Source organism: Channa argus, chromosome 12 (assembly GCF_033026475.1).
Source record: "Channa argus isolate prfri chromosome 12, Channa argus male v1.0, whole genome shotgun sequence".
Lineage (NCBI taxonomy): Eukaryota > Metazoa > Chordata > Actinopteri > Anabantiformes > Channidae > Channa > Channa argus.
The window spans coordinates 18,769,422-18,794,133 of NC_090208.1; the positions used below are offsets into that span (position 1 = coordinate 18,769,422).

Genomic DNA, 24,712 nt, shown 5'->3' on the forward strand with positions numbered 1-24,712 from the left:
CTCTTACTGTCACCCTTCACTGGTGGGGGGATACGGTGGTGCTTTCTTTGAGTTAAACGGCGACACTGAGAGAATTAAGGAGTTTTTGTCAACCTGCTTATCCTCATCTGAAATGACATTTTGTCATAGGGAAGGCAGAGAGTTTAACATTCGGGACCTGTCGTATAGGTCTGAAAATACAACCACAAAGCAATTTGAGTGTTAATCTTCAGTTTTATCTGTTTCCCCATTTATTTTCAACTTTGGCTTGGAGCATGAAGTTCAAAAGGGCGTGTTTTCCCAAATATAAATATCCTAGATAAGACGCTTCAGCCTCAGTCCCTGTCTGAACCAAGATCTTATGTAGAGCCATGTTCAGTGTTCAGCTGTTCTTTTTGCTCATATGCACAAATGGTTATTTTCTGCTGCTGTAACCTCAAACTCAAGTGGGGAACAAGTATAAACACATGAGCTTGCTGTCATGTCACTGCAATGACACTGGTTAGACTTCGGTTAGTGAACTTTGCTGCATGTCATGTATCCTCTCTCAACATTTTCTGTTTCCTCTCTGCCGTTTGTCGACGAGTTAGGCCACAATACTTTCCCTTATATGACAAAGCTCTCCTTGCTTCAACACGTTAACCAATGGCAAAGCTGTGATTAATAAAAAGACGGCAGAGACAGTGAATATAATACTTGAAAATATAGATTTAAACTAACAAAGGTTATTTGCCTTTGCTTTAAATACTTTTAATATTTCATTATTTTTATGTGAATGTATTTCTTTGAATTTTACAATAATTACAATAGTTCTCCCTCTTTTAATTCTATTGTTTTTTTTGGTAAAAACAACTAAAATCATCTGATCGTAAAAAGGTCTTAATATTAAAATACAACCTCAAATGAACAAAAACAAATAACTTTTTTCACCAACCCCTGATTTAGTTAATAAAAAACAAACAAACACAGAACAAGTACAGGTCTGTTTGAATGGGTTTTCAGAAAAAAGCCTCTTCTGTCTAAAATGAATATGAAAGCATGACCGAGGTTCGCAAAACAGGATCTGCACAAACCACAACATTTCTAGAACAGTGTCCTACGGATACATGAGACCAAAGTGGAGTTGTTTGGACTTAATACCCAGTGAAAACCAAAAACAGCATTTTAGGATTAACACCTGTCGACCACCATCAAGCACGAGAGTGGAGGAGGGAGGGTTTTGGCTTGTTTTGCAGCCACAGGACTTGGGCACTTTGCAGTCCTTCAGTCGTCACTCCTGTCCGTATCGCAGTATTCTAGAGACAATTGTGAGGCCACCTGTCTTAAGGCTAAAGCTTGGTCCTAATCGACTCATGCAACAGGACATTCATCTAATGCAGACCAGCAAATCGACAAAAGAATGGCTAAAAATAAGGTCTTGGAATGGCCAAGTCAAAGTCCAGACCTCAACCCGATTGATATTATGAGAGCTGTGCATAAGTTCCCAAAACTTTACTCAACTGAAGTAAAGCTAAGAATAAGCCTCCACAAAGATGTGAAAAACTGATACCGGAATAAAGGAAATGATTACTGGCCCTGACCTGACACCTTGAAGTTAAAATCAAGATTTAGTCCGTGCTCATGCAGCGCCACCTGCTGGATGCGTTTGCCCATTTTCAAACAATATATGTTATAAACTGTACAAGTTCTGAGTAAGTGTGTATAAAATCTCTAGTTTAGATTAAACCAGGTTTTCTACAGGCGCAAGAACAAATAACATAAACACACGATGTTTTAGTCCTTGTCTGACATAGTACTGAATGTTAAGGCAAATATCAAATCATTCAGCTGAAACGGGGGCCACTTATTAGCTTCAATATTTTCCTCAGTAAAACACCTTGTAACTAATGTCAAACTACAGATTGATAAACACTCAAAAGAAAATGTTCTATTTATTACTTAATTTCATTTCAACACAGCCATCAAACAACTGGTTAGTTAAATGTAAAGTGTATGAGTGTAGTCAGGTTCTTATCTTTATTACTCAGCTATGATTATTAGTAGTTCATGTGGAGTGAGGTGCTCACATCTCAGATAGGATTGACTGAGACACATATACAGCTGTTAATACTAAAATATGTCCAAATCCATGTGATCGTACTAATATTTAATAAGCAAAATTACAGTTCAGTCCATGATATTAATTAATAAATTAAGGCACTTCCTTATTAAGAAAACAGAAATCTAACTTGCAATTACATTTTTAAACACAGAACCTGTGTAATATCCATTTTTGCATAAACACACACACACACACGAAGCCTACTACGAGTCATGTCCCTGCAGGGATCCATGATGTTGCAACAATAATTGCATCCAATTGCAACCAAACCAAGACCCCATGAATTCTGCACAATCTTGAAATTTAAGGCATCATTAAAACCATTGTAACCTGCATCACAACTATTCAGAAAACCTGTCACAAAGATTGGCAATTTAGGCTGCAACAATCACAAAAACATCCGGAAGGGACTGAAAAGTGCAACAAAGTGTTAAAAATCTCTCAAACAGTCCTGTGTTATGTTACCTTTTCACACAATGTTTTAAAAATCTTTTTTTTTTGCCAGTATAACTGGTGTTATACTGAGGAGTCTTTAGAAGTAAACAACGTTAGCATATGTGATAATACATAAGAATCAGTAACAAGAATTGTTTTGATATTGAAAAGCTGTATATTTACCTATAACTAACAGCTGTTTTAGCATGAGAACAAATGTTTTTGTGTCTAAACCTACATCAAGGAAGTGTAAAAGCTACGTGTGTACTGACTGAATGTTCATGTCAGTGGCTTAATGTGACTGTTGCAGTAAAGATCTATTAATTCGCATTGGTTTTATTAATACATTCATTTTTCCCCTTTTTTCCCCATGAGATCCATGAGCAAATTAAATGATGCAGTGTGATTTTAAAGGCTACGTTAGCTAATACATTTACCTTATAGTCGAAAATCCCACAATTCCTTTAAGTTGCATGCTAAGCCACTGTGCCACTGAGAACAATTGTGTCCAGTGGTTTTAGTAACAAGCCTTTTTTTTCTCCCCATTTTCACTTGCTGGAAAGAAAAAGTGCTAAAAATGTTTTTGAGGATTCTAACAAAAAGTCTGTTGTTAAAGTTGATGTTTGACTTTTTCCTCATATGTAAACTATAGTTCAGCTGAATTAAACAATTTGTAGAGTTTCTGTACTATATTACACACAGCGATAATATACAACTTTATTAATGTATTGTTAGTTAACTGTACCTTGAAGGAATAGTTCACCATTTAGGTAAATAGGCTTTTTTACTTTCTTGCCAAGATTTAAAATAAATTCCTCTCACATCAGTGCAGTTAATATTTAGCATCAGTCAGCATCTTAGCTTAGCATAAAGCCTGGACACCAGGGCAAACAACTAGCATGACTCTGTCCAATGGTCTCAACCTCCTCATCTAACTCTGGGCAGGAAAGTGAATAAAACACAAAATTTCAACAATTCCTATAATCAACTTATGTTAACACGTTTTACAGCTCCAGGTTTCACTTGTTTCAGCCATGCAGTATCTAGACAGATGTACCTATTTATGTACTGTTAATTTATTGCTACTTTAATGTAAATATGTTGTGCAGTTGAGCTTTGACATTGTCCTTCAGTGGTTTCACACATGCTCTGGTGGCATCCCTTTACTGCACAGCACAAGACCCACTGGGCAGGAAGTCCTGCACATACACTGCTACAGCCTTGGTGAGGTAGGTCATGCTCCCAAAGCGGCCACTCGGGGCACTGTCGTACAGCAGCCTGCACACTCCAGTGGATGGGTCCTTCTCTAGGATGCGCTCCTCTGCTCCCAAGTCCACCTGGAGAGGAACATAAATGGGTTCAGAGGACAGATGTAAATGGAGGGAGTTTCGTCCACGTCTGCTGATTTGGTTCTGACCTGATCTTTGTAGAACATGTCGTTGGCGAGGTGCACAATCTTTTCAACGTGGATGATGGAGCCGATACTCTGGATTTCAACATCTGCCAGCATAGTTAGGACCAGGATGGCCTCCACCAGCAGCTGTCGGTACTCAGGTTGAGGGACGCGGTTCAGAACAGTCTCCACGTGGACAGAGAATTTGATCTCTCCTGGGGTCATCTGGATGAGGATGGTGGTAAGAGAAAGAGAAAATGAAGGATCAGAAGATATTGCCAAAAAAGCAACTCCCATCTAAATTTTGCCATTTTTTAAGTTCATTTTTGGCCATTATTTTCATACTTCACTTAACTTTTTTAATGCAATCACTTAAACATTGTTACTAGTTTAATATAGAACAGTATAGTATAAAAGTGTATCTATTCCAGATATGATGGATATCATTTAGTAGGAAAAATGCAGCTGAACCTTGAACTATGAATTTTTAGGTGCCATGATGGCGAAAGGAAGGACAAAAACAACACAGTATCAGCATAATAAAGATAGACATAAATTTAGTTTACTGTAAATTTGCAACAAGCAAGTGAACCTCTTACCTCTCTGGTGGTTGAAGAAGGAAGGACAAACCCCTCTATGGACAGACCGTGACACTGAAAGACAATTTCTACGGTAATTACCTCATAAAATCAAATCGGAATTATTTTAAAGCCATATTTGTGCTTATAAAACAAACACTCTAAAATAATTCCTTATCATTTTTGTGCACGCTTTAGCAAACAGCAACAATAAACTAATAACAGTGACTTCAGTTTATAAAAGGTTTATCTGGAGCAACTGGAAACACGGCCCTTCATTAGAGTGTTTGTGGACTGACCTTCTGCAGGATCTTCCAGACCTTCTGATAGAATCCGACAGGGACTCGGTTGAGCGCCCCATCCAGCCGTCTCCTCCGCAGCCACTGGCCCTGTCTGGTGTCCTTCACAAATGGAATAATCTCTGGAATGTCCAGAGATTCAAAAGACGGCAATCTGTATCTCTGAACAGAAAGGACAGCAAAAGACATTGTTTAAAGGTCTTTATTTTGGAAAAACAGCACCTCCTTCCTCTTCTGAAGGATAAAGCAGTTCAGCAGACAATTTTCCAATCTGCTGTCTAAAAAGTAACATTTTGGAATCGTGTGATACAATTAGAAATCCTTCACTTTAACACCTTCTCACAATAAAAAAAATAAAGAAATAAAAATAATAATACACGTGTTTGCTTAAATGCCCTCAAATAAGGGACCTCTTCAGCTCTCTCATAAGTTTTTTAAGAGTCTTTGATCACTGTTTTACAAAAACAGAACCCAACATACTGTTGTTATCTCCATGTATCATATCAGTGGTTTGCAAAAGCAGTATATTTAAAGAATAATGGTAGTGAGGCGGCTCACTGTACGACCACTAAGCTGAAAAGCTATGCATGGAATCTTTTGCCGTGCTGTGTAGGGACCATCCGGATGCCGTTCACTGGCAGAGCCCAGTAGGAGAGAGGGATTGTAGACCTGGAAAACGTTGTTCAGATAAAAAAGAAAAAAAGAGAAAATGCTTTGGACTTGACCACTCTGTGGTTGAAAGTCCGAGCTCTGAGCCAGGCAGCCACTGAGGATATGAACAGCGGTGTGGCAGGTCTCTTTCAGCTGATCAAAAATGAGCCGTGCTGCTGTGCTTTGAATCACCTGGGGAGATCAGATGGTGTTCATGGGATCACCTGAGAATCTCCAACGTTACTTTTACAGTTGGTTGTGAGCAGTAAGAAGTCATTGGACAAATGTGTCTTATTTCTCACATTCAGTGAAAATTAGTTTTATCTTATGTTAGTATTGTAGAGACCTTCTAAGACATCATGTTTTTCTATATTTCTATTAGTCTCTATATAGTTTTCAATGGTAGTTGCCGGTGTATAAAACTAAAATCTTACGATATCTAAAATATCTGATTAATAAGACAAATTGTTACCCAAGCTTCAGTGTTTTCTATGTCCACTGACTGAGATCTCCAGCCCTAAAAGGCAGAAATGAAGAAGAAAAGAGGGGACAGAAGAAAAAAAAATAAAAAATAAGAAAAAGATGCACAAAATGAAAAAACAAAGAGTCTGGAAGTTAATAAAAGTGTGGCTGATGGATCCAAACTGTAATGACAACAAAACAACCCCAAAGCCAGTGGATTCTGCAAAACCGAAAATCACAACATGCATGAAGGAATTATAAAGATGAGATTAGACAACATACATACAACATGGGGTGATTAAACTGATTAATTCAATGTTGAGCATAAATCCACGACACAGCACATTTGGCAGTAGATGGCTCCAAACTCTGCACATAAATACAGAAGTGAAACCAAACTTGTTAAAGACCTGATTGGTGATTTTTAGGTAGTTTTTTTTTTTATTTACCTAAAGTACAGACTATACAACAGTCTTTCTTGTTTGTTGGAATTGAACAGTAATATTCACGTGCAATTTAAAGGTCACCCAGAACAAATAAAGTCATCACATAAATGATTACAGCAACTACTAGCAAATTTAGAAACTGATAAACAGAAAAACGCAAACAATTTTGATAACGTGTCTGTCTACCATTAGGTAGAAAAGCCAAATATTGTGAAGTTCCAGCTTTTAAATATGTAAATATTAGCTTCATTTCATTGTCCTAAATTATATTAGGCATCTTTTAAGTGCTAGACAGAAAATAACTGATTAATTATCTGTCTTGACTTTTATTAAGTAGACCAAACCATCAACTGATTAATTAACAAAGAAGCAAAGTAAGAACCAAGTTAGTTACACCTCAAAAACACAAGAGTTTTGAACTCAATTGAAAGTTAGTAAGGAGTGTTAATGGCTCACTGACCCACTGCATAACTTTATATTCCCATTAATTCATTAATTAAGTCCAAAGAATCAACACCTAGACAACCAAGTTGAATGTTGTTATCATCGGTGACTGGTCAAGCTGAAATCAGGACAAACAAAATTCCACCGCATTACAGAAGACTTAATTTGACCTATTTAACCGGCTTAAATCCAACTCATTTTTAAAGCCTAAACTAGTTTCATTAGCAGAAACAAATTAATGGATAAAACCGCATCTACTGGTTAGCACTTCCACCGACACCACCATCATCATCATCACCACCACCATAATCACTAAAGCAGCTCTGTCAAAGGCAACCTGTGATTCACCTGCAACCATAGCAGAATAAAATTAAAACAATTATGTTATCATATCTCAGCATCTAATACTCGTTTGCTTCTATTTCCCGATTCTAATTCAAAAAATTCATCATCATCACCTTAACTGAGTCAGTCAAAGACACCTTGTGGTCCATCTGCAACAAAGAAAACACAAGAATCAAATACTATTTGTTGGCAATAAGTCGCTAACTTTCATATCAGCAAAGTCATATCCGTTTCCCAAAGCAAAACCAATATCTTCTTCACATCAGTGAAATCACTCCACATCCAAGTGAATTAACTCTTCTTAACACCATCATCACCTCCAAAATTGGATCTGTCAAAGACAACCTGGGTTCCTGGATCAAAACAAAAACAAGAGGCATTATGAAGCTGAGCTTAACTATTCAAAAGTTTTAATTCTCTTGTTCTGGAGCTTTCATTTGTATCTCATAGTCTGATGAGTTGTCCTGGATGTGAAGATCTCATCATGCGCACTTTTAGTTCTTCTACTGGCCTAAAAACAGCCCTCCAATGCTGTAACAATCCATTCCTGACTTTGGAAGCAGCATCTTAAAAATCCAGCTCAATTCAAGTCGAACACATGTAAGTGGACCTTGATTTGATACTGATTTATCAACTGCCATCCTGTGTGTATGAGAAGTTCTAAAGGTGCACATCTATAAAATTTTACACATCTATAGTTTTATTACAAGTGAGCAAACTCCATGTGATGATTTACAGAGTGATACAGTTGAAAGCTCTGGAACAAGCCACCTAAAGAGAAGGGCACATCTCTATGCACCAATTTACAAAATAATCAATTATTAACAAACTCAATCTGTTATTGACAAATACAATATAAACTATAAAAAGGCTATAAAAATTCGGGAATGATCTGATGTCTACAAGGAAGGTAAATTAGCACAGACATGGATGAAATTGTTGCTGTCTGCATGTACAGCATAATGTGATTTTTACTTTAGCCTCATAAGTTCAAATTAATTGGTGTCTTTATAGGAAAAAGAAACAATACTATGATAGTTAACCTGGGATGGATCCACCAACGACAACCTGTGCTCTGCCTGCAACATAAAAACCAAGTCATACATAAATCACAGTGAACCAGTTGCTCTGGTGATGTATTTTAAGGCTAATGCTGTTAAACCAACCTCTACAATTAATTCATTTAACTGTGTAATTTTTCAGTATCAAAAATGTACAGTTGCCATCTCATTTCCCTCAAATTACTGCCTTGATTTTTCCCAATGATCTTCACAACTCTCCTTTGATACAGCTCTGCGTTCATTTCCCTGCACATTATTTAGGATCAGTATCAGCGGCAGCATCAAAAGCCAGGTGAATTAGCACCTATTGTAATTAATATTTACTAATATTAATATCACCATCACCTTACTATGATCCGTCATAGACAACCTGTGCTCCAGCTGCAAAAAGACAAAAGTCAGTTTGCTCATATTTCTAAAACAGGATCTTCTCTCTTAGTCTCTTTGTCTTCATCATTACCAATTTCATTGTAAACCAGGGGTCACCAACATGGTGCCCGTGGGCACCAGGTAGCCCGCAAGGACCACACGAGTAGCCCGCGGGCTTGTTCTAAAAATAGCTCACCATAGCACCACTTACCAATGAGCTGCATCTAATTTTTTTGTTGCTATTTTTTTTAAATCACATTTGATAGTTATTGTGAGAAATCATTAACATTTGATTATTAATTGATTATTAATAATAACATAAAATTAAAGGTAAATTGAGCAGATTTGTTATTTCAAAAGGTGTGTATCAAACTGGTAGCCCTTCGCATTAATCGGTACCCAAGAAGTAGCTCTCAGTTTCCAAAGGTTGGTGACCCCTGTTGTAAACAATGCTTTGAGTGAAACTACAGAATATTTCTGTACCACTTCTCTGAATATATTTAAGTGAGGTGATAAACAGTTTGCTTTTGTTCTCTTTTAATGTTGAACTTAAAGCTTCTCTTTCTTGCAGAGTGCCTGTTTCTTTAAAGCATGGCCTTAAATAAAAATGAGTGTAATCTCACAACAACAAGCTCCTACCATTTTCATGTCACTCTTTAGTTTGCTGATGCCTGCTCTCTCGCTCTTGGTGGCGCCAACATTGCCCAGATGATGAATGGATATGGCCGGACTGATGCCGGCATCCATCTCTCGTACTGGGGAGAAGGGGGAGGACCATACAAGTATAAAGACAATAACTTCACAATGCAAATTAAAAATATACACATTAATACAAAATAAAAATAAATCCTGTTTACTCTGTCACATAAACCGAAGGCCGTGAGTAAAAATACGATAGGTTGAGATAGGATTTTGCTGTTAGACTAACCACTGAGCTGCACACCAAACTCCTTCCCACTGAGGATGTGGTGGAGAAGGTTCTTCAGTTCAGAAGGACTCAAACTCATCAGACTCTCTGTAGCCTCCTCTCCTACACACACACAGACACACACACACCTTTTGGTTTCCTCAAATTCCCAAAATGTTCTTCCAAGATCAAAAATTCAAATGTGTTACAAAGAACACAGATACGCATATATACACACACTTCGTTTGAATGTGTATTTGTCTGAATAACAAAAAATGTAGTTGTTAAATTCAATTACTATAATTGTAATATTTTAATTTTGCAAGCTTGAAATAGTTGCATTTTTTGCATAATATACGAGAATATTTAAAATGAACCTTTTTGTGTTTGGTTATAACTTAAAAAACACTTCTGGCATATTGCTGAGTAAGTAATGTCTTATGGCAAATATATAGCTTTCACAGATTGTTTTTCTTACATTTACCCAGAAATGCACAAATGACATGAAACTAATGATCATCTTATTACTTCTTCCTTACCTGAACAGTTGAGTGACTGTGCCAATTCAGTTGCCATGACCTGGATGATGAGACCGATACGAAGCCGTAACATCTCACTAAACAGACTGGGCTGAGTCCTGATGCTCATAGCCAGGTACACCATGATCTCCTGAAGGAGAACAGACTTAGATTAGATGAATAAAAAAGGCAGAATGACAAATTCATGCTTCATTCTGGAGAATGACAAATTCATGCTTCATTCTGGAGAATGACACTCACTTGTGTGAGTATGGCCACACTTATGTCGTTGTCACTGGCTTCGTCAATGAGAGCAGCCAACTGGTCTGGAGGTATTGGAGCAGTGATGGTTTTCTCTCTGGGTTCAGGAGGGAGACCCACTGTCAGGTGCTTCTGGTGCGCTAGCAAATCAGAGCAGGCCTACAGAGAGATAACAACCAATCAGAGAAGAAATGTTATATATGAGGTTTTCAATGTGCAAGATAAACTGGTTCGTTTACTAAGCAAACTGCATTTGAGGACTTATTTTTGAACTAAAATCATAACTAACCAATTTATCACATTTTACAGAAAATCACTGACAGGTTTTTTACATAAGTTAAAAAGAAAAACTAAATCAGTCTCAGAAGGAAAAACTGGATCAATCACGCTGCTCTTGTGTGTGTGTATAACCTTGTGTGTTTCATACCGAGTCGAGTTCCTCCACCTTCTTCTTCAGAATGCCAGAGATCATCCTAACAAGGCCCCACTGTTTGAGTTCACCTGCCTTCTCATAAAGGTCAGTCAATAGAGATTGCACTGTGGAGCCTCCCCCGTGCAGATGAGTGTCCCAATCCATACCCCTGTGACAGAAGATCAACACACAGTAAAACATAGTCTAATGAGGGTTGGCAGGTGACGTCCAGATTTCAGGCAGTTTGACGCCAGCTTCTCATCATGCACTTTTATCCATAAGATTAATGAGTAAGATATGTATAAACGCTATTCACAGTTGTATCTTGCTTTACAGACAGCTTTTAAATCTGGGGTGATTCTACTTGTCTTACATTTTTCTTTCATATGTCCATGAAAACGTTTAATTTGAGGCTGAGCAGAAAATTTGTGTTTTCTTGTACTTTAGTACTTTTAAATTTAAAAGATTTTGCTTGCGATGTACCAATACCAATACAGCTGCAGAAAAAAAAAACTCTCACTTGTCTTTGAAGAGGATATAAAGGATGTCAGCTTGGTCCTGGAGATTTTGTGCGTCTTTCAGCAGTTGTACTAAAGCGTTGTAATCAATGGCTCCACTAGCATCTTTGGGGATGCCGCTGTCTGTTGAGACTGCCAGCTCTGGAGACTGCCGGTGGGAGAGATTTAGAGAGGAATTTATGGAAAGAGTTTAAACATTAATCACTGAGGCTCTTTGAGGATGGTTCACAGCATTTAGGGAATAGGCTGGAGTAGTTTATGAAAAAAACATAAAAAGAATGTGAGGCCAAGTAAATAAATGCAAGCTCAACCTGTGTTTCTTGTGGTGTAAAGGATTCTGGGAGATTTAGGTTGAGTGAAGGCTGAGGGGAGCCAAACAGCTTATTAGGCAGGTACATGTTGACATCTGGTTCAAATATCACAAAACAAAAGAAAACAAACATGGATCTTGTGTCACTGTTATCATCCTAAAGTACTAAAAACTGGTTACTTCTTTAAATCTCTACATATTTGAGATTAATGATCATAATGGATCTACTCACTGTGTACATTAAGATCTTGAGCCTTGTTCATCAGAGTCACCATCTCCTTGGTTTTGGTGGCCACAGCCTTGAACCTGCTCAGTCCTTTGACCTGCCGTTTCTGCTTCTTCGGGGCAGCGTGGGCCAAGAGGTGATCCAGGTATTGAGCAAGATCGTCAGCCTCTGGAGATGAGGACACAAGGGATTGAATGTAGAGATATAGAGATATAGGGGAAGAGTGAGGGAGGGAAGAGATTGAGATAAAAAAAACCAAACAAAAAAAAAAAAACACTGAAACCAAACAACAGCTACCTTGCAGTGGGACTTTTAACCATTTTTTCCATAGTCACCATTTCTCACCATTGTCTACTGATCTTACCATCATCATGACGTAACTCATGCACATAGCCATTGCCCTCCTCATTATCTCCATCGTGGTGACCTGCTACACCAGGACATTTAACGTCCAGGAAGCTGAGGTGAGCAAAACAGGATGTAGTCAAGAACTCTGACAGCTTCCCTGTTTGGATCCTAATGAGGAAGAGGAGAAAAATCACTGGGATGTGTGATTTTGAACTTTGCCAAGTTACTTTCTGATGTGGTTCATATTGTATAATATTGGATTAAAAGCTCCAAAATGCAAAAATATTAATTCACCTTGCTCCTCCGTAATATCCATCCTGTAGCTTCCTTAGTGTAGCCAATACTGCAGGGTCGAGGTCTGTGTGGTCATCAGCTAAAAAAAAACAAAGTGCAGGGACAAAACAGTATTCAGGTTTTTTAATTTAAAAAAACAAAAACCTCCTTTGAGTTCATACTCACTCAGCATTGTCTGTGAAATAGGAAATGTCACAGTGGGTCGTCCAGTCATTCTCCATCTGGATGAGAGGTAGGAGATTTCTGTCCTTAACATCTCCACAATCATTTTGTTATCCAATGCCAAGTAGAACTGCTGGTGGTCGATGAACTGTGGGGTCAAGTGCAAACAATGCCGGTGACATAACCGGACTTTTTGAATTTTTATTTTTATTTTACCAGGAAAAAACTAAATTAAAGCACATATTTAATTTTTTAGTTTTAGCATTTAGTATTTACTGCTATGGTTTGTTTTTAACCTGAGGTGTGAATGAGAAGATGTTGTTCCTGATGATGTAAAACTTGGAGGTTCCCAGCACTCCAATTCTCCTGTAGGGTCGTCCTGTCAGGCCCAGTCTTGAGTTCCGACCTGAGACAAAGCAGGAAAAACAAAAATGAAAGTATGGTAGGTAAAAGTATGTCAAGTATCCTGCTATCACCAGTTCGTTGTTTGCAAAGTCTTTATGAGGCTACTGACACTGCAAATTAGCAATTTGGACAGACAATAAAAAATAGTTCTCTCCGATATTGTACCAAGTCTCGCATAGATGTGGCTGAGCACTCTGGAGGGCTGGACATGGATGGGGTGGATGTCAGCCACAGTCTCCACATTGATACCGTTTTTCAACAGTAGCTCTTTAATGTCCTCAGTCTCTGCAAGAATTGACACTGCAAGTAGAGAGAAAAGGTTTAATTTCTTTTTAACTTGTCTAAAAAAAACCTGTTAGTGATTTCTGTAATATTTAATTTCATATTAGTAATAAGTCCTCAAATGCAGTTTGCATATTAAAAAAGTCAAATTCCACTATTGAGTAAAAAACAAACAAACATACAGTTTAATAGGTAAAATTGATGTTAAATCATAGCAAATAAAACCGCGGTGTAATGTTAATTTTATTAGGAATTTAGTTAAAAGTGTTGACACTAATGCATCATTATGCTTCCTTATAACGGACCCTGTACAACCACATCAGGCTTGGGGATGGTGGAGAAACGACGGTTGAGAGGGTCGATCTCTCCAGGGGCGAGAAAACCCTGAAAAATGACACAGAAATTTAAGTCTGCGAGAAAGAATCTGCAAAAATGTAAGACAATAATTAACATAATTTGACTTGAGTATTTGAGATATTATTTTATTCACTGATTGCTAATATTATAAAATATTGATTATCAGCAGCAATGTGCAAGTTTGTCCTGTCGTTAAAATACAAGCCAGATGCAAGAGAGAACTGTGACCTAACCATGATCGAATTCTGAAAAATAAATATTTTTTTGCATTTCCATTTAAATAATATATACAGTGTATTTTATTTATGCAATTGCGTAATATGTTTAATTCATGTTTTGAATAATGATTTATACTTATTACACCTCAACTCACCTCACTTAAAAGGTTTCCCAGGATGTACAGAGACTGCCCCCATTTCAGGGGACATTTGCCCATAGGAATCCTTTCCACAGTGTGAGGATTCATATATTCCTCCTCCACCTATGTGAATGTACAAAGAATAAAGCAAAGATTTATACACATTTCATTTATACAGCATTTCAATGATTGTTGGTGCATTTAATTAAATATTTCAGAGCCTTAACAACACTTCCGCTGTTATTAAGGGTTTCTACACCTTCACACATCATGTACTTTTACCTTATCTGGGGGGACACTGTAGAGCTCTGGTACTAGTCTTATCCCGTCTTTCTGTTTGATCAGGATGCCCTCCAGAGCCTCCTGGTACTCCTGGACCTGAATTAACAGTTTGTATAAGACTTGTGCTGGCTACATATGCACAGACAAGAGGTATTTATACATACTGTCAAAGGATGATACTTCAGAACACACATACTGGTGTATAATACCTGTTCAAGGCTGTTGATAAATATGCCATCCAGTATGAGGTAGGTCCAGAACAGCGGCCACTCACACTCAATGTTCTCAAATAGCTTCAGCTCTGCAGACTCATAATACAGTCTGTTTGGATCCTGGAGAAACAATGAAGAAGCGATGCTGGGCACTTTTCTTAAATTAGCCCACTGTCTGCAAGAGCTGTATACAATGCTATGAATGTGATCCATAATTAATCCCAGAGGGAAAACTCTTTTCTCCTCAATACGAAGATGAGATGCCATCTACCAATATGTAAAAGTGATTCTGTGTCTTTCTCAAGGAAATTTTAGCTGGAAAATCTACTGACACATGTCTGAACCCACATCCACACATTCAAAGCAAGTCCACTGCATTACACACCACGGACTGCAAATATTTACTTACAAAAGCTCTGAGCCAAACTGGTGACAAAATGGCATCTATATTCCTTTGTCTATCAGAACTATTCTTCGGATAGACAAATTCTTCTATTCATCCACTGAATATCCACTGCACATGATATTGATATTAATGACAAAAATGCTAACAACCTGCTTTATTCTGATATCTAATGGATATACCTAAAGAAAGAAAAGCAAAAGTAAAGACCTTTTTGTCTCCAGCCTGTTACCCAACCAACCCTTCCAAGTTCACATTATGTAACAGTGAAGTAACAATGACCACTGCCTAACCATTCATGAACTGCATGGTCTGGACTTTAGGTCACAATTAACTAGGGCTGACAATGTTAACACAATAATGCACATTCCTTTTTGACAGCACTAATTCTTTAATGCTGTTAAGACTAATACAATTCAAAATTAATTTAATGACACCCCTACACTGAACCATCAAAGTATATATTTACCCTGCACCCACTGCTTTCTATGATGAAAACGAAACAGAAAAATCTGCAGATGTGATGAAGTACAATTTCTGTCCTCTACTTTTACAGGTTGTTTACCTCTTTAGGGGTTTTGTGTCCGTCTCTGAGAAACCGGCAGCAGCCGTATCGACCCTGAAAAGACAGGAAGTGCCAATTTGACTTCATTAAGTTTATACTCTAGATAATACTTTTATTGCATCATAAAATGTGACAATTTGGTCATCTGGGCTTTTTTCAGAAATTATATCCTGCTAAAGTAAAAACACTCCAGGCAACAATGGAGCTAAAGTCCAGGGCTTAATCACTATTTCCCTAAGAATGTATACATTTTTTGTTATTTAAGTCAAAATGTTAAATGATACAAAATAATAAATTATATGAGCAAATCATAAGCCATAAATCGTTACAAGCTGGTATTTTTCTAAGGCTGATATCCGATTACCAAATGTTACTCATGTTAGCATTGACTACTATATCATCCCTACTTTAATGACCAGCTCTTTACCTGCAGTTTAGAGATGATCTCCTCCTTGGTCATGTTGACTATGCTCATGTCCTCGACAGCGAAGGCAGGGTACGAGATGATGGCCAGGAGTCCAGCATCCACCTCTTTAGACATGGATGCTCTCGGTAACATTGACGTCAGGATGGACTGGTGAGGAAAAAGGGGAAAAAGTGTGACATAAATTAGGATCATTAGATGCTGATGTTGATTTTCACCCCGTTAAAGTAGTGTGTGTACCTGGCAGTGCTGTATGTCATCGGCCAATGCATGGACGACAGATCCAGGTCCCCCTTTTGCTCCAAACAAGTTGAGGTCATCTAACGCCTCTAAAGCTGCCTGAAGGACACACAGCAGCATCATTACAAACAAGACACCAGCAGACAAAAGTATTTTATGTTGTAGTTACCTAAGTATACATACAGTAGATTACAATGAGGACATCCCTGTGTTTTCCCTTGGATCATTTTACATAATGTTATCTCGGTTACTTTATATATTTGTTTTTAAAATGAAACAATAAATGCTCGGTGACAATACAGCAGAATATCAAACAGAGCCTAACCAATACGTCACTTCTAAAACTACTGTAGTGCTGATGTCCATATCTTGTTAATGATCTTTAACCAAAATATGTTATTATTTTTTGGAGATTATGGATATCTCTCTGTTACAACACAAATGACACTAAACATAACAAATTGGATACTGTAAACTTTGAACAATGAGTTTATGGAAATATTTTCCGAAGGTACAAAAAAAAAATTAATAAATAAAATAAATAGACAAACTATACAGATTAATCAAGCTTATAAATAATATTAACTACAATATCTCTGTTATGTTACCTGACAACATATATTCCATCATGAATATTTCCGAAGCAAATATGATACAACATTTATCTGCTTTAATATCACCACCAGTTCTACTACCGTAGTATAAATCCTTGCCATAGTTTTTGTATAACTGTCCCTTTTATAGTGTGATATAATATTGCACATTACAATATCAAAAGTAAGGGACAATGTACTATTATAATACAATGTAATTCTATATTTGTAGTATACAGTATAATATAGTATTATACACAGTATTTTCTATAAAATCCACTGTGTATATGTTGGTATTTTATGTTTACACACAGTAGTAGTCCATCATACAAAAGTACATGTTCCAATCACTACATGCTGTGTTGCTTTTATTTAAACAAGTTCACTACCTACTAATACTACTATTAACTACATGTAATTAATGGAGGAAGGAAAGATCTGAAGTGGTGCCTGTTTCCAAAATCTTAAATTAAACTGCATGTGTGCCCTGGGTACTGCCAATATAATGTTATTTCTGAGTGAGAGCCTGTTCTCAGAAGAACACAAAGAACCTGATACCCTGTCTGCTGCCGACCAAGGATAGTAATGGGTCAGGCACAGAGAGCACTGCAACATGCAAAACCTCATCACCACAATGTTTGTTTCCTTCTAATAGATTAATGTGAATTGTATGTACTGCATGACAGCTCTGCCAAAAACTATTCAGTATTCAGATCAGCAGGCATGTTCCTCAAAGAAACCCAACTGTCAGCCTTCTTCAAAAAGCGATTTCAGTTACAACATTTGATCTGACTGCAGGATTAGAGATATCCAGCCATCAGAAAGAAAATCTGCCTGTGCACTTTCTGTATGAAAACAAAGTCCTTTCATCTGACCTGAGTCCGTTTGCAGAGTCTGTGTCATCTAAAGGTCAGCGTAAATGCCATGGGAGTGACTAGACATCTTGCACCGTGCCAGAGATTATCACTAGAGCACCTGTTCTGCCTCAGTGGTGGTTCTCTCATTCAGCACTCGGGCTGTTTCTCCTTCTCATGCCTACTCCTCACTGTTCTCCTGTGGCTGTTAACATACTATACAGAGTCCCATCAAAAAGTACTGGAACTGCAAGGGTGAATAAATTGTTGTGTACATGCTTTTGCTGCACACTAAAGACATACCTAAAACAAAATGTATGGGAGAAGAAAGTTAAGAATTGGGACAAATATCCAGTGATACCTTCATCTCTGCTCTGGAGAGGATGTTAATGATGTCACTGATGTTTTGGGGATTTGTCTTTTAACCAGCTGCTGTTGTTTTCCTATGCTGACCTGATCTTTTGCTCAGTACAGAAGTGGTTTATTTCTTTTCCAGGGTATTCCAACATTGTTGTACTGGCTATGCCCAATGTTCGTGTATTGTCTTTAATTGTGTCTCCCCTTTTCACAGATTTACATGGCTTGCCTTTCGTATTGTGTAACCATCCGTTTTAGTTTTTGTAAAACCACAAGTAGACATTTAGAGCCTACTTATTGGTACACCTTTGTGTGCCAATAAAAGAAATACCTTCCAATACTTTTCCTCATTTAAAATGTGGAAGAAGTGTTATAAAAAGGTGCCATGTTCTTCTTGTATAAAATATCGGTGTGTAAATTCCAGTAAAAGGAAGTTGAAATTCAGAATTTTCTGCTCATATGTGCTTGTTGATCTTGAACCCAAACAAACAAAGCAATCATTCCAATACACTTTACACTGTGTCAGTGTGTGCGGGCATTAACCTTTGCCATTCCTATCGAACTGGCATTTATTTCAGTGATGCCCTGGTTGGTTTTGTCTCCTCTTTCCCACATTCCATAATCCTACAGGGACGTGAAAAGCAAAAGAAAACAGCATCAATTTAACATTATTGTTTCAACAAAATCTTCACATTATAATTCTAACTAATTCAAAACAGTGACTATTGTAATTTTAGTATAAGAATATTCCCCTTAGCCTTTTGCAACTAACAATGATTCTGAAAGTGGATAAACAAGCACTTACCGCCACTTTGTAAGCTGCCTCAATGTAGAACATAAGATTCTGAACTACGTCCACTTCATCTTGGGTGTATATAATATGAAGACCTGGAACCCACACATACAAGCAGGAACCTTATGAAGACTATTATAAATATGCTTTCATTTATCAATGATTAGAATAATAATGACATTCAGAGTCAATACATACATAAAAAATAAAGACATGCTGTAAAGAGATGCTAACAATGTTTTACAAAACAAATAACATGGTTGTCTGGACCACTTTTAGGAAACACGCAATGGGGTCTATGTTTTCCATTTAAATTGCAAAAATGACCTTGCTGCATATTTACCAGATGCAGTCATCTGAGCAAGGAAGAACAGGAAGAGTGAGGTGGCATCAACCTGTAGGTGACCCCACTGGTCATCTCCAACAACAGTAGCACAGGTCCTGGTGTTGTACTTGGCATGGAGTGAGTCTGAGGTACTTCTGCTGTATTTAAACTTCTCTATCTTATCCAGCTGGGAAAGACAGGTGAAGTTGAAAGAGCAGAGAGATTAAATGTGAACCTATGATGAAGACCCTTCATTTTTAAATGCTTTTTAACTGGATTTCCAAAAAGGCTACCAAAACATAATGTACTACACTGCAAAAGGTTACACAGAATATTTCCAGTTTAACAGTATATAAACATTCTGAATGTGACAGGTGCATTAGATGACAACACATCTAAACACTAAACTGAATACTGCATAAAATATGACAAGGCCACGGATACAGTAATTATGACATGACTCAGAAGTTCCCTCTTTTAGTGTTTTTCCACCTCATTGCTTTGGTCACAACAAAAAAAAGATTGTTTTGTTCACTTCTCCATCAGTTTAAAAGCTTTGATGATTACAAAGTATAAGACCTGCTCAGCACACAAAGTTAGCTAATAACAGCTGTCTGAATGTTGGTCTTGCATTAATTTGATGGAAACAAAGATTCTAACTGAAAATATAATGTTGCTCTTGTGTACAATAACCAAATAAGCCACTGTTTGCTAACATCTTTGCTAACTTTACAAAACAATTCTATGCCTCCTTCTGCACAGGTTCATACACTAGCTAAATATAGACCTCAACCAAGACAAGAGTGCTGTAGATTAATTCCATGTATACATTTTGTATTTGTTGAATTGCTGACTGTTACTTTACCAGACTGAGCACTGCACATCTAGTAGTGACGAAAACATGTGTGGACACAAGCAATAGTTACATTCAAAAAAATCCTCTTAAGTTACCACAAAGTAACTCCTGTAATTCTGTGGTACCTTTTAATAAACAGTAGTAAAGGCTTGTCAGCAGGATTCATCTGAGGTTTATAATAGCACAATACATGGACTGCTGTTTACTGCTGTTGCTGCCTGGGACACTTTCCAATTCCTGTGTTTACATCTCATCTGTGCTCTGTGTTAAACTGTGGAAAAGTCACACTGAGCACAGATCAACTGTTTGCTCAAGAACAAAAATTAATTATGACGCGTCATACCTGTCTCATTATGCATTGAAGGACACCTCTCATAAGCTTTACCACACTCTAGAGGGAGAGAAACATACAACAGTGGTTAAATGTCAAAAATGTTGTGTCTCGTGTTACTCTGTCCAGAAAGAGAAATATGAGACCCTAATGGCAGCTCTTCATCAGCAGAGGAAAAGGAGCTGAGCACTGTGCACTTGGACAGATACTGTGTTATTTCAATTTGTTTGTTATTAGACAAAATAAGCAATATGGCACTTTAGAGCATATAAATATATGCATCTTGTTACTGACCTGCTCTAGCTCATAGGCCTTGGCCTTGTCTTCATCTCTGTCAGCATTCTTCCTGTAGGCAAGACTGAGGGCCCACACTGAAACGATGCTGTAAACATTGTCTCTGATCCAAGCATCGGGCTGATCTTTGCTGCCTGGCAGAAGACCTGTTACTGGATCCTGTGAGACACACAGAGGTCAAATGTTACAGGTCAGTAGTTAACACAAACTAATGAGCACCGCTCATAAAAGATCAACGGCTTGTCCTTTCGGGGGTGGCCGCAGCCCAACGTGTTCTGCACGTTGACTTGGCACAAGTTTTTTTATACCTGATGCCCTTCCTGCCACAACCCTCCCATTTTACTCGGGCTTCGGCCAGGTACCAAAGTAGCCCTTGGTGGATTTTTATTATTATGAATGCAAGAAAATGGAAACGATAACCCTTACAGGACTCAGAAAACCAGCAAAGATTTACACGTAAGAAGCTGGCAAAGTGACTTAAATGCAAAGGTTGCAAAATGCGGGTCTCAAGCAAATTATGATTTATTGAGCCTCTCATGCCAAATAACCCACAAAAGACAGATCAACAATGCATTTTCCGTTCTTAATCAAATGGGTTTTTCGTGACGCTCAGCCTGCAGTGGCAGAAACTGCTCAATTTCTTCTCAGGGAGCAGATTTGGTTTTGTTCCATTTGTGCAATGAGCCGTATACAAGTGCAGCCTGTCCAGCAGCCTTTGGGGACATATTCAAAGGTGACTTCACACTTAATTTGTCCACATTTGTGTTAGTCTCAACTTGAGGAGGGGTGAGGGTGCTTCTCAATTTCAGGAACAGGAAGAAGAAGTGATGAGGAAAAGATGAATGCAGCCAAATACAGATTATGGGTCCCAGTTTCTTCAAAGGTTGAGGTTGAATACTTGGTTTTAAGGTTATGGTTAGAACTTACTCAGGTCTAAATTAGATAAAGTGTAGAAACATTGGCCGTGGATGTAGTTTTTAACAGTATAAATTGAGTGGCCAAAAGTACAGTTTGCATCCCCTTGCTTTGCAAAGGCTAAAGGTGTAAAATAATTTTTTACTAACATGTTTAATGCACATTATGCTATCTTAATTGTTCCTTATTCACAAATTAAAATACAAATGTTAATGCTATTAAGTATGTCAATGAGACACTTCGAAAAGCCTACAAATGTATAACATACTGTGTGTGTGCGTGTGTGTGTAAAAGTTTAAGTTAATAGATTCTTTACATTTTGTGAGCACACTCATACCTTACACAAGCAAAGTGTGTTTGCAAAGTGCTCATGAGCGCTGCTGCCTTGCGAAATACGAGCGGGTTTCAGCTCCTGCATTCATGAAAACATTTGCCGTTTGGTTGTCACTGGACTAGCTAACCTGCCTGCAGTTAAGTAGCAGCCGCGGCTTTTATTTAACTGTTAAATATGATACACACATATCATAAAAGTCCACTGAACACTTACTTGGTGCCTCAGAATAGTTTGATGAACTATCCGGGCATAGTTGTCCAATTTAACGCCGGAATTGCTCCTGCTTCTCATGGTGACAACTCGGCGGTTCCGTGCAGTTTCAGGTAGTTTTCAAGTGGTAAACAGCACAAACTCGATAAAATCATCGACTCATTTCCTCTGACCGTCTCAAACGTCCAAGGGGGACAGGTTGTACGGTGTCCAAAAAAAAACTCCCGGCCGCCTGACTGTTACAAAAACGGCAGCAACCGAGGATCCAGCAAGTCTTTAAACCCCTATGGATGAAACCCGAAGCTGCGGAAAGTTCCTCACAGGAAGCAGCAACAGGAAGTTTGGGGACCCTGCCTTCAAAACAAAAGCACGTCGGCGAGGCGTAGGCGAGAAAATGTGTCGGCACTTGTCACAAAGCCTAACTATTTATTAATTAGTGAATGATTTAATGTTAAGCTGGCGTACAATATGACATACTACCTATTGGATCAGTGTTTTCATGTTTATAAGGTTTAAAATATGCATTCAGTACTCTTTACCTAATTAAATATGTATCTTTTTTCCTCACCCAGTTGTTCACACATAATAGTGTGTTGTCCTTTCCAGCCTTGCTCACATTTAACTGCTGTCTTCACCACTCGGTATGAGGGAAAACAAAACTGATAACATGGAAATGAATAAAAATGTGTTCACACATTACATTTAATTTAAAAACTCCACTCCTACTAGACTGATAGTACTAATGGTTTTATTTTAAATTCTGCAACCGGATGTTTTTTGGCGTCATTGATGGAGACTTGACAGTAGTGAAAAACAGTTTCCAAAGAAAAGTATCAAGGAGGCATGAATTGTCGGTAGCAATAAGTTAAGATGAAAAAGCAAAGTCGTTTATTGAGGTTTAAAAAAGATACAGGCTTGAAAACAGCAATAAACTTGCTGTTTAGCTTCTGCAAATTCAACCAGGAAGCAAAATGAGACAAAAACCACAGAACACATAGCCACCATGTGAGGCATTTTCCTTTTTCTTGGTAACTTACTGGGTCTTATGATTTAATTTTAAATGTGGTCAATAATAATTAAAACAAATGCATTTTTGTATTGGTAATTCTCCCTGATGAATCCTGGTTTGTAAAAATGGAGGTTTTTAGCGAACACAATTATGATTATGATTATTAAGGGCTTCTACCATAAAGTTTATACATTAGGAGCACATTTACTCAAGACAAGTATCCAAAAACACCTAGGGTCTATTTGGAATAACGTCAGATCAACATAAGGGATAGATAAGAACTATCAAGAAAATATAAACATATTCAACATATTCACTGATGGATAAAGAGATCCGGATTCAAAAGCTACAGGTGCATTTAAAGATTTACATTTTTAAAATTCTTCTAAGATTTTCTAATTTCTATGGCAACACAACGCTTCTTCTCACGAGGAAACTTTTTCAACGTTTAATGTTTAGATCCGGATTCAAAAGCTACAGATGCATTCAAAAGCTACAGATGCATTTAAAGATTTACATTTTTAAAATTCTTCTAAGATTTTCTAATTTCTATGGCAACACAACGCTTCTTCTCACGAGGAAACTCTTTCAACGTTTAATGTTTAATAATATCTAAAGTGGTTATTAATTTTTAGCTATTTGAGAGAACAATTCCATCGGGATAGGCATTGCTTAGGATAATCTAACTTAATTCTTAATTCTCAATTTTATTTAGGTGATTTTAAGAGGTACATAATATGACCTTAAATATAAATTAGGTCATAATTTATTTGTTTTATTTTGTTTGTTTTTGACATCGAATTGTCACATTAAACGTTAAATACCTCACTCGTGTATTCGACTTCTACAGGAAACAAAGTATCGTGTTGCCATGGATACGAAGAGTCACACTATCAGCTGCATATTGATCTTTGCAGATTGAATTTTGCAGCCCAGTTTGCAGCCTGGGCTTTGCTGACATTTTCTAAAAGCTAAATCCAACAAATTATCTTTTATCATCATCTGATCTAGTGGAAGATGTAGTGGCATCATGCCAGAGGTATGGGACAGAGAAGAACATGGATTGAGGCAAGTTTGTCTAGAAGATACAAGGCAAGGGTATTTAAGACACTGGCAGAAAGAATTAAGATGGCTCTTCAAGTTCTTAAAGAAAACTGAACTACTAAAACAAAAGTAAGAAGATGGCAGCAATGCCACCAACGAAGTAGCAACAGCAGAAGCAGCAACACAAGTATTTCATTTTTATTGTTATTATCCAATTTCTAAATACTGCGTAACGGTTTACTTCCAAGTTTACTTCCAAGCTTAAAAGATGTGTAGTCATCTTTCATCTTTCATAGACAATTTCATATGCTAAAGTATAAGATGCGGCATATATTGTGTTTATAGATCCATCTTTTTGCCCTCAAAAATACAAAAATTTTGATTCTGTAGCTTTGTTTTGTTTGCTCGTTGTTTCTCCTCAACAATTAAAATAGTTTTACTTGATGCATCCAATGTAAAAAAAAACAAAACAAAAAAAAAAAACAAGAAAAAACTACAAGCAATCCCAGAATGCGTCTACCTCCGCGTGCGTACAACTTCTAACATGTCCGTTCGCGTAGCGGAACTTTAAATTAGATGTTGGTGGCTGTTATGAAGCAGGGCCCCATCTTTGCTCTCACTGAAGTCGTGCAAATGTACTTCTGAAATTAAAATAGACTATACACATTTTTATTCATTTTCCATGTTATCAGTTTTGTTTTCCCTCATACCGAGTGGTGAAGACAGCAGTGAATTAACCGAATGTACCGG

General features: G+C 37.5%; 1 protein-coding gene across 9 annotated transcripts; it reads right to left on the minus strand.

The window, feature by feature from the left end:
* Positions 1-1,893: 1,893 nt before the first annotated feature.
* Positions 1,894-22,221, minus strand: phka1a (phosphorylase kinase, alpha 1a (muscle)). 9 transcript variants are annotated; one of them, XM_067522695.1, is made up of 35 exons: positions 21,913-22,220; positions 20,451-20,609; positions 20,169-20,216; positions 18,988-19,156; positions 18,657-18,739; positions 18,395-18,475; positions 16,048-16,146; positions 15,811-15,957; positions 15,384-15,437; positions 14,413-14,535; positions 14,204-14,299; positions 13,937-14,044; positions 13,512-13,590; positions 13,090-13,224; positions 12,816-12,925; positions 12,523-12,667; positions 12,358-12,436; positions 12,080-12,231; positions 11,722-11,883; positions 11,491-11,585; positions 11,182-11,327; positions 10,677-10,830; positions 10,250-10,408; positions 10,010-10,139; positions 9,492-9,593; positions 9,203-9,318; positions 8,540-8,575; positions 8,177-8,212; positions 7,451-7,486; positions 7,247-7,282; positions 5,909-5,953; positions 4,786-4,947; positions 4,508-4,561; positions 3,933-4,133; positions 1,894-3,852 (listed from the first exon to the last, which is right to left on the minus strand). In XM_067522695.1, exons 1-35 carry the CDS (start codon positions 21,988-21,990, stop codon positions 3,679-3,681), a joined length of 3,789 nt encoding a protein of 1,262 aa, XP_067378796.1. In that variant the 5' UTR covers positions 21,991-22,220; the 3' UTR covers positions 1,894-3,678. The 9 variants fall into 9 exon arrangements, with proteins under 9 accessions (XP_067378796.1, XP_067378798.1, XP_067378797.1 ...); XM_067522697.1 differs by lacking the exon at positions 20,169-20,216; XM_067522696.1 differs by lacking the exon at positions 8,540-8,575.
* Between the last annotated feature and the right edge of the window lie 2,491 nt (positions 22,222-24,712).

Excerpts from the sequence above, each read along its gene's own strand:
- phka1a (XM_067522695.1), bottom strand. The coding sequence starts at position 21,990 with ATGAGAAGCAGGAGCAATTCCGGCGTTAAATTGGACAACTATGCCCGG. Across the intron at positions 11,586-11,721 it reads TCAAGATCTTAATGTACACA|ATGTCAACATGTACCTGCCT; the intron begins GTGAGTAGATCC and ends TATTTGAACCAG. Across the intron at positions 4,948-5,908 it reads TAGAAAACACTGAAGCTTGG|AGATACAGATTGCCGTCTTT; the intron begins GTAACAATTTGT and ends CTTTCTGTTCAG.